This window comes from Seriola lalandi, unplaced genomic scaffold, assembly GCF_002814215.2.
Source record: "Seriola lalandi dorsalis isolate HSWRI2012SDOR001 ecotype SW California unplaced genomic scaffold, Sedor1 jcf7180002055006, whole genome shotgun sequence".
Classification (NCBI taxonomy): Eukaryota; Metazoa; Chordata; class Actinopteri; order Carangiformes; family Carangidae; genus Seriola; species Seriola lalandi.
The window spans coordinates 1510989-1521406 of record NW_019525549.1 but is presented as its reverse complement, the minus strand read 5'-3'; the positions used below and the strand labels follow the sequence as shown (position 1 = coordinate 1521406).

The 10418-nt window shown below is 40.6% G+C and overlaps 1 protein-coding gene across 1 annotated transcript in view; it reads left to right on the top strand.

The window, feature by feature from the left end:
- The window catches only part of adisspa (adipose secreted signaling protein a), an 18452-nt gene extending 8845 nt beyond the window's left edge, over positions 1 to 9607 (top strand). Inside the window, exons 2-6 of the mRNA XM_023397245.2 lie at positions 1341 to 1421; positions 2726 to 2859; positions 3626 to 3779; positions 7518 to 7640; positions 9296 to 9607. Of these exons, the coding sequence (XP_023253013.1) occupies positions 1403 to 1421; positions 2726 to 2859; positions 3626 to 3779; positions 7518 to 7640; positions 9296 to 9399 (534 nt within the window). The 5' untranslated portion in view covers positions 1341 to 1402 and the 3' untranslated portion in view covers positions 9400 to 9607. The remainder of the gene's footprint in view (positions 1 to 1340; positions 1422 to 2725; positions 2860 to 3625; positions 3780 to 7517; positions 7641 to 9295) is intronic.
- The last annotated feature ends 811 nt before the right edge of the window (positions 9608 to 10418 follow it).

The window sequence follows — 10418 nt, the reverse complement described above, 5'->3', positions numbered from 1 at the left end:
TTTTGGGGACCTCTGAGACTTATTCAAACTTGTTGAAAAGGAGGATAATATTTCCCCTTTAAGATTTAAAAGCGTATTTCTAAACTTTTCCAGAGTTTTCTGGGAGTCAATATTTAAAGTGTGTTGAACATGGTGTGATCCAGTCCTGAGAGCAGGTCTGATGTGCACCCACACTGAGATCTATCAGTGATGTGAAGTGATTTGGTCATTTGTTTAAGAGTGTTGATCTCGTCTCACAGAGAGAGAGGACCAGCCGACCTTTTCATACAGAGTGCAGTGATGGGGGTTGTAGGCAGCCCCAGTGATAAATCTGATGGAGGCTGCATTAAGTATTGGTAGAGGGTGGACACCACACCCCTTGCGATGTGTGGGCAGCAGATGCTGCCAAGGCGCACTGTGCACCATAGTAATTATAGATCAAACAGAAGGATGAGCCTGGTGGATTGAAGCTGTTGCTAATGTCCTGAAAAGATTGTAATCCATCTATGTCAAAGATGCCCTCATGCTTCCACTGAGGAAAAATCAACAGATCAATGCTGTCTCACACACACACACACACACGCACACACACACACACACACACACACACACACACACACACACACAAGCTGCTCAGTACAACCACAGTCCAGGATCAGTTACACAAAGACTTTGACTGTGGCTTAGATAGAACAAACCGTCAGACTTCAGATAGACGTATAAATTCACATGTTGCACAAAGCACTTTAGTCCTTGACTACTTTAAGCAGGACTTTGGTACAATGAATTCTGGGAAAATTAAGACTTTTTTAAATAAAAAGAGGAAAAAAAAGGCAAACTGCGGAGTGGCTGCAGTCTCTAAAAACTCTTTCTTTTCTCTTTGCTCTCTCCATAACAATGTTAGCAAACCACAAATTATGAGCCATGTTTTCCTGTTTTTTGTTTTTGGGTGATACTGGTCAGCGCAGGTATCATTGATTGTTACCATGGTAACATTGGTCTTAGGCCTGAGTTAGCCTGGTGGTAAGGTGTCTAATGTCTTTTGCTTAAAATTAGTCAGTCTTTATTCTTGTGAAAGAGTCTGACAACATCAGACTGATCTGTGAATAAAATGAAGACTGGACCAACACTACAGACCAGTCTGAAATATCTGTGTGAAACTTGCCCCAGGTCAGTTGTCCCGGCGTTTCCTCTGCTGAGGACAGAAGGAAAGTATAGGACAGAGAAAGACATGAAGGGAGTGTGTGAGATCAGCACAGTATCGAGGTCCAGCTGGGTTTTGTGACATCAGTAAACCCACCTGTTATTTACCTGAGTGAACTATGTCACATGATGGTGCTGTCTCTCTCTGTCTCACTCAGGAGGTCAGTGATGACATCACTTGGATATTGTCTGACACTTCCCAGTTCCTAACCACATTACCATGGCAACAGGAAGAAAAGGTAAAATTGATGCTGCTTGTGTGTTCATGTGTGTCTGTGTGTGTGAGTGCTGCTGTTGACCGCCGTACAGTTAGTGTGTGTGTGGCTGTAACCAGCAGGGGGCAGTGTGCCTCACACAGTCAGAGAACTGGGCTGAGAAAGTCTGTATTTTCTGCTGAACGTTCAAACTGAGTGAAACAGTCTGAAGTATCTGACCAGCATCATGATCACAGCTGAGGAAAGGAGCTTCACTGCTTCCTATCTTATCTCCTTTAGCAGAGGAAACACTAGAGTTACCTTCATGAAAGGAAAAAAGTCCCACAATTCCTTGCTGCAGCAACATTAAAAGTGACACACCATCGTAGTTTCACTACAGCAGAGCCACATTAATGTAGAATCAAGGGCAGCTGTTTTATGTTTGATGGAAATCGCTGAAGCCCAAATCCATAAATATAGATTTATTCTCTTTAAATCCAGTTAGGAGTCATAATGAAGAACAAGCAGATCATCCTTATCATCATCATCATCATCATCATAAGAATGTATTCATAAATGTTAACAAATGTATAAAGTCAAAACTCTATACAGCCTACTTATGTTTGAATATAATACATTCTGGTCCATACTCACTTATTTTTATTTAATTATTATTTTAACATTAACTTTTTGTTTTTGTGGTTAAAGGAGGATTTATCGTCCATGTGTTATAAATAAAATTGACTTAAAAAAAAAAAAAAAAGAAGAAACATCCCAGTGTAAATTGAGTCAGATTCTTTTCGGTGTAGGAACAGCGCTTAGGAAAGGAGATTATTTTGAGTTTTCGACCAGCTCCCATCATGGCTGCCGCTTTTATACTTCAGCTCATTTCACTGTGTCTGGAAACTTCCTATGAAAAAAACACTTTTCCATCGCAGCCTGGATTCCTGGTTCAGATTGGTCAGCTTCTCCCAGATTCCTTCAGGGTCTGTCTCCCCCTTTCCAGAACAAACAGTGATGTTGTTATAGCTAGTACTACTACTACAGTCCACTGCTTACAATGTATTCTCAGCTCACTCATCATGTTTTACATTCAACATGTCACAGTGAGTGGGGGAGAAAATTCAAGGAATCCTCAAGCCCTATAACAAAACCTACCTTCAACATAACACTGTGCTTTTTCACAGTGAGATTTGTCCACTAATTGGTTGTAGTTGAATAATTACAGTGGTGTCATCCAGGAAGTAGGGAGTAGTTCACTTGCTGTCCAGATATTTCTGTTGACTCACATCAGCTTTACAGGGATTTACAAAACATGATTTAAAGCTTTTATTTCTCTCCATCACCAGGCTCCACCTCCAAGGGTGGGGTGCATTTCCCTGACGACAACGAGCCCCCTGGCTCTCCGACACGGAGAGATGATCAGTCAAACCTCTCTACTCTCATTGCTATCCCAGAAAAGGACGGCAGCTACTTGGTCAAGGTGTGTCATGTGTGTGTGCTCCTCTGTGGCCCATGAAATTCATGCTCTCGTTTGCACATGATTTAGTCCTATTCACAGAAAATGAGGGGTGTCACCAGGATGATAAGATACACTGGTCTATCTCAGGGGTAAAATAAAATAATAATTTAAAATAATAAAACTGAGACTGCTGCTGGGCGTCCACAATTTTCTTTATTTCTTTTTATTTGGTGAAGCAAGATAAAGACAAAGAAAGCGATAACATAACATAATGTAACATGATGGCATTCACTACTACAGAGAGCAACTTTAGATTTAGATATATGACTTACATATATTTGGATTTGAAGAAGAAAAACAACAAAAAAAAAGGAAATAAACAAATCAGGTATTATGTATTCATTTATCTCTTTATTTATTTTCAAAACGTATTTTCACGATTTCAAAACAGTAGCCATGAGTAGTTGGACTGGGATAAAAAATCAGCCCTGGGTTTTGGTTGAATAGTGCCAATTTAAAGATTACCAGGAGAAGAAGAAGGAACATCACCTTCAGACCATGTGGTGATGTCCAGCTTGGCCAGACTTCACTCAATAAAACTTTTTTTTGTCTTTTGTGCTTACGTGGCGTTTGTGTCGGAGTCGGTGTTGTGTTCAGAGCCTTTTGTTTGTTGATGTTAGCGGACTCCATTTCTAAGCTAACATTAGCTGCTGTTGATGATTGAGATGATTCACCTGTGAAAGTAACACTAGCTCTCTTTTTCCCTTAACACCCCCCCCCCCCCCAGGCTGGTTTCCTGAAGAGCCACCACTGTTATGAGATTGTGTTCAGTGTTCCAGATGTACCCACAGTGGGTAAAGACCTCTCCTGTCTTCCTTCCTCTTCTCCGACTCGGAGACCCCCCAGCCTCCGGGTCCATCGTATTAACTCCACACTGGAGGGTAAGTCCAGACCTCAGTGCAGGAAAAGCAAAGTCATTATTTGATTAGTTCAAGTTTTCTGATGTGTTGCGTGAGGTACTCATGAATAGTCGGTACATCACCCACAGTAGATTCTGTTCAGCACTTCCATAACTGGATGAGTGCCCGCTAAAGGCTGAGGGGTCACTAAAATGAAAATGGTTTATTCCTTTGGAATCATTAATGTGCTCAGTATTCACATTTTGAGGCATTTGAGTTGCCTCAAGTTTGGGGACGGGATGGTAGTTGGGTTTACAATAGCATTTGGGGGGAAAAAATCCATTATAGCAGACATCTATCTGATAATGTTGTAACCAAGTTTGAGGAAAATGAAGTAAAGATTTCCATTGTTTTTTACTTCAATGCCATGTGTCCTTCAGAGGAGGAGAGCAATCTCAACTTTACACCCACACAAGTCGAGGATGTTGTTGATAGTGTTGCAGCCTCACTGTGTCTAACACCAGACACTACAGCCTCAATGAAAAAGGATGTAGTGAATCAGAGGAGTCTCCAAGGTACAATTCACAAACGCATCATGAAAGCTAGAAAGGAGGTGGTGCTTTACCAATCTGGAAGAATGTCACCTTCTGCCTGGAAATAAAGTCTAATAACATGTAAAACTAGAATCACCTCCTCATGGTTGTATCCCTCCGCCACTCAGACTAGATTCAGGTTACATCCCTGTTTATCCAGAGTCATAAAATATGAACCATTAGTGTGAAATCTTGAGTGTCACAGGACCTGTCTAGTCTCATCCTGATGGTGGCGACCAAGATGGCGCTAGTGTGTGTGGCTTGCCATCTGTCGCTGTCAACCCTGCTTGTGCTTGTACTGTTTCTGTCACTTGTCTCTGAAAATGTCAACTCTGTACTGGTTGAGAAGCTGGATCTCCAGCTTTCTGCTGAAAATTTGGTGAAGTTTGATCACGGTGGACAGAAAACTTGGTGTCCCCAGCCCTTAGAAGGAACATCAGCTCACCTGTACCGTGCTCCGGCTCCACCTTCCTGAAGGAAGCATGACAGATTAAGCTGAAAGTCTGTTTGGCGCTCCCTTCTTAGGCTTTTCGGGCTGAACATTGCCTCTTTGCTTCTTGGCGCTCTTTGGATCCTATTGACACCTTGCTGGTACCTGTGGTCGGCTTAGTTGAGGAGCCGCCCCCCCCCCCCATCTCCACAGATGAGGGGTGAATCTTCGGAACCTGCGGCCACTGGGTTAGGCTCCCTGGAGGCCCCGGCTCCTACCGGGATAGCCCTGGTAAATGCTAGATCGCTAGAAAACACAACTTTTATTCTAAATGATTTCTTCACCTCCCGTGGATTGATTTCCTCTGTGTGACTGAAACTTGGCTGAGAGTTGGTGAGTCCAGCGCTTTCTCTGAACTGGTGCAGTGTTTTCTGATCATATGCCTGTCCTATTTGAGATCTCTCTGCCCAGTCATACGGTTAGACCCTGTGCTCCTGCTCGGCGCTGTCGTGTGTTTAACTGCTTTCAGTAATAAGTTTGAAATTAACCCGGGGTCCCCCATGTGCTCTGATAAGCTGCAGTTCGACCAACTTTTCTTCAGGAACTAAAAGGTTCCTGTGGCCCATTGTTGTTGTTGTCCACCGCGGCCTAAAGTCCCTGTACCCATTTAAAAAGAAAACATATTGCAAGGTGGAATCTATTTGTTCTATTTCATTTTGAATCTTGCATTTAGCCCTTTTTACACAGAGAAAACTTTTCAGTGAAATGGACATGGATTTTTTCTTTTTGCAGTTCTGGGAGCTGCAGTGGGGGCCCTCATCAGTGCACAGTTAACAGAGGCTATACCCTCAGCTCAACCCAGGGTCATTCACCAGAGACCCCACCTTGGAATCTCAGCCTTTGTTCCTTGTTCACTTATGTGTTTTTTGTTCTTACTTGTTCAGGGATTAGATCAGTTAAGTTTTATTTCATTAACTTTAAGAACACATTGATCAGTAATTACACATAGCTAGTGGCAAAGTAAAATTCCTTTCCTTTAAAGTCAATGGGCTGTTGAACTCAGTGAAACGTAGTAAGATTTTATCCAAAATGAAGAAAGAACAAGCTCATGTAGTGACAGTTTACAGGAAACTCAGTTAAAGAGAATGGGCTTCACTAATCTGTTTTTTTCCTCATACAAATCGGGACACAGGAGAAGAGTTGCCATTCTTATTTCAAACAAACTAAATTTTGAAAAAGTATTTGAATTGGGAGATAAGGAGGGCAGATATATCTTGGCGAGGGGAAATATAGATGGGAATTTAGTTACTCTATTGAATATATACGCACCTCCAGGAAGTGATATTAGCCTCTTCCAGAAAATCACTAACATCATGGTAACAGAATGTGAGGGCTTTCTAGTATGTGGTGGGGATTTAAACACTACTTATCTAGTAGGAAAACCCATGATTCAAAATCACTATATAAGAAAGTTTACCTACTTTTTGAAGATGTTGGTCTAATTGACATACGGTGGGACATTTTCTCTAACGAGAGGGATTACACCTTCTACTCTGCTCCTCATTCTGTATACACAAGAATAGATTACTTTGTAACATTTAGAAAAGACAAAGATAAGATAAATACTTGTGGAATTGGGACAATAGATATAAGTGACCATGCACCTATGTATTTATCTGTGGATTTTAATTTACAACCAAAGAATACTACATGGAAGCTAAATTCAAGTCTATTGAATGATCCACACTTAAAGGAACAGATTAAAAAAAGAAATTAGTCTCTATTTAGAACGACAATGGAGAGGTCTCACCTCTAAAGGCTGTATTAAGAGGGAAAATTATAGCAATATCCTCATATAAGAAAACAGCAAGGAATAAAGCATTACAGGAATTAGGAACAAGCTAAAGGAATTAGAGAAAGAACATAAATTAAACATGACACAGGATACATTACAGGAAATAAAGAAAATTAGGAATGAAATTAATAGTTTAGCTACACAAGAAATTAAGAAAAATGTAATGTTCCTTAAACAGAGACACTATGAAAGTGGATCTAAATTTCTGAAAGTTTAAGCGTGGAAATTAAAAAAAAAAAAAATACAATCCATAGAATTAGGGATCCAAGAACAAAAGTGATAAAAAATAAACTTAGTGAAATCCAAGAAGCTTTTGAAGTTTTTTTTTTTTTTTTTTTATAAAACTCTATATTCAACAGTTCCTGGTGGAAGTGAAAGTTACCCACCTTTAATGAAGAACAAAATAGAAAGATGACTACTGACATAACTGAAAGTGAATTAAAAACTGCAATTAGTAGGTTCAAACTGAATAAATCACCAGGATTAGATGGTTACACAGCAGAGTGGTATAAAGAATTTAAAAAACTCCCCACATTGAACTGAGCTATAAAAAAGGCACAGCTGGACAGAGGCAATAATCTCAAACACATATTTTAACCTGCAGACTCTAATACTCAACTACAGACTCATATCAAACCTCCCCTGTATTTCTACAATCCTTGAAAAAGCTGCTGCAAATGAGTTCTGAATTATTTGCATAGTAATGATTTGTTGAAGATTTCAGTGCAGAAACATTCTGGTTAAAGTTACCAGTGATCTCCTCACGGCCTCAGACAACTGACTCGTTCCACTGGGCTGGTTTCAATCATATTTAACAGTTAGTTTACAGTTTGTTTAATGCAGTATCCATCCGGAGTCTGGACTATGTCTGTGGAAACTGATGGAACCCCCCCCCCCTTCAGGAGTAAAGGTCACATGTGAGTACAGGACTCACCAGGAGGGAGTTCTGCAGGAGGAGATCACGCTGGTGACCAGAGGGAGGAGGGACAGCAGTCTGAAGATCAGACTCCAGGCCAGAGTCATTGGTAGGTGTGAGCAGACACACACACTCAAACTGGACCAGTGTTCATACTGATTCTGGGTTAGGAGCACAGAGCCCACACCCACATAAGCTTGCCTGAATAATTTCACAGATAGAAAAAATACAACAACAACAAAAATATTTTCTACTCTACTTTCATTTTATTTATGACTCTACAGTGTTTTGCCATGACTGTCACTGGGGTGTTGGAGGAAGCACTGAAGAATTTTCTTAATGTCACTGTAGGAAAAACACAGGTGTGAATGATAAAATTAATGATGGCTGAATTCCATTTAGCTGCTTCAGTTTCTGGGTTGTGGTATTGTTCATATTGGCTCACTGTCATGGCTGACTGGGAATTTGAATACAACAGAGCCATTGTTAACGTTATCAGTGACACCTGTGCTTTTCCTGCTATTACGAGTCAAGACATTTATTTTAGCTAAAGGCTTGTGTGATTGTATATTAGTCATCAGGTCGGACTCGACCTGAGAAAACTGAATTGCACAGTGTGGCCAACAGCAGGCAGGAGAGGAAACTGCGTGATAAGTGTTGGAAGCAGCTCAGCAGCATCTCTACTTTTCCTCTGTCTATGATATTTTGAAAAGAATCTATTGAAACAAGAATATAAATAATCAATATTTCCCCAGTGAGAGGTCAGTCACACCTCCCTTTTAAACAGCCTGGACGTTGGTATCATAATTCTGAGGAGGAATGGATATGAAATATTGCTGAAGACAACTCATATAGAATTATTCCTTCAGTGAGGCCGGGGCTCAAGTGCTCAGCTCTGTCACAAATATAGGTTTCAAACTGAAACTTTAGTGAAGTCCCTCACCCATGAGTTGCTTTGGATAAAGTATGTTGAAGGAGTAATTGTAAATTAAGTCACACAGAAGGAATATTCGCAGTAGAAATGACGGGAGCTGTGGTCATTAAGGACGAAGACGAACAAGTGGGAGGGAGACTAAATACAGGAGACAATGAGACACAGCTGCAGCACATTCGGGATGGGCAGATAATCGCACAAGGGCAGGAAGTGGAGGAAGTTAGTGTGTTCAAAATAAAGCAGGACATGCGTGAACTAATAAAACATGACCTGGGAAATGGAGCGAGACGTAACAGTGTTAGAGAATGTATCATAACAGGGGGATAGTCCTTCTTGCTGATTTTCAATTTTAAAAATAAAGACAGGACCTCAGTAAATCCAGTGGAATACACAATCAGCCTTCCTCCTTTAAATGCATTTGCAACGAGGAGAGAGGTGCACCTTGCAAACACGACTCCAGCCTGTCTGATAAATACAGAACATGTGCTGTGCCTGAAAAACATGCAAACATGCTCCATGCTGCTTCGTCTCTGTGACAGGATAACAGAATAATAACAGAAGAACTGTGTGGATTGTGCTCTGTAGGTGCAGTACAGTTGGAAAAATGTAGCTGCTAGAGTTACTTACCCATCCCCATTTACACCAGAGCAACAATACTCGTGCTCGACATTACACTAAGAGGTGAAGACACAAACCTACAACAAACAAACCAAAACAAAGAGATGAAGATTTATGTCAAGACTGTTTTTTCTTTGGTAAGTGGTCATGGAACACCATGTGTCAACAGCTGATTAACTCACAATGTGATTCTCTCTTCGTCTTCTGTGCAGATCCACATCATGGAACTCCCATGCTGCTGGAGGGGGTGAGGTGCCTGAGCACCCAGAGAGACGGCCACACGAAGCACAGCAGCAGTGATCGTAAGAGGATATGATGAAGAGATACACACGGTATCAATGTATATATCTTCAAGGGTGCTCAGGACTCAGTGATAGAACAGAAACACCAAAAGGTGTTCCCCAAGTTAGAAACAGCTTTGGGAGATTATGGGTCTGTGATGCTTTGTTTTGCTTTTGTAGAACTCCAAAATATTTGTTAGAAAATAACAAATAGTGTAATTAAAGTGGGATGTGTTTCAAAAATTGCCTGATAATGAGGCTTTTTGTAAAAAAAAAAAAAGGAAAAAGAAAAAAAAGAGCTTAAAGGGGACCTATTATGCTTCTCTGAGTTTTCTCTTTCTTGTATTGTGTTATATAGGTTTTTGTGCATGTAAATGGCCTACAGAGTCACAAAGACAATCAATATGTGTCTTGTTGCGGCCCACCTGCAAGCTGGACACAAAGGCTTGGCACACCCCCACACAAGGTGCAGCACATAACTACTTATAATGAAGAGTTGTCCTTCGTTCTGTACTACTTCACTTTTCCACAGTTCTCCACTGCTCCAAACATTACAGTGTGAGCCCAGCACCTCGAGGAGGACTGCTTCAGAAACCACGCCCAGCTGGACACCATAAATGTTGGATCTTCAGTTGTCTATTCATTTATTGGCTATCATAAATTAAAAAAATATTGATATTAAAAATATTGATATTAAATAATAACTTTAATAGTCCTCAGGGGCACCAGCCTAAACTAATACACCAATATTGTTTCAGTCTCAAATTATTATTAATATTATTATATTATTATTAAAAACACATATCACACACATATCTAATCTAGTATATACAGGTGTGTGTGTGTGTGTGTGTGTATGTGTGTTAGCTGCATGCAAGTTCTAGAACTTTGATGTACTACAGGTATGTGTGTGAACATACGAGTACCTGATTAACTGTGTGACTGACCACAACCTAAGCAAACATTACAACAAAAAGGCATCATCAACAAGTACATTTACAAAGTTAAGACTTCTGCTGCTTAGCTATGCTGTGCTGTGCTGTGCTATGCTGTG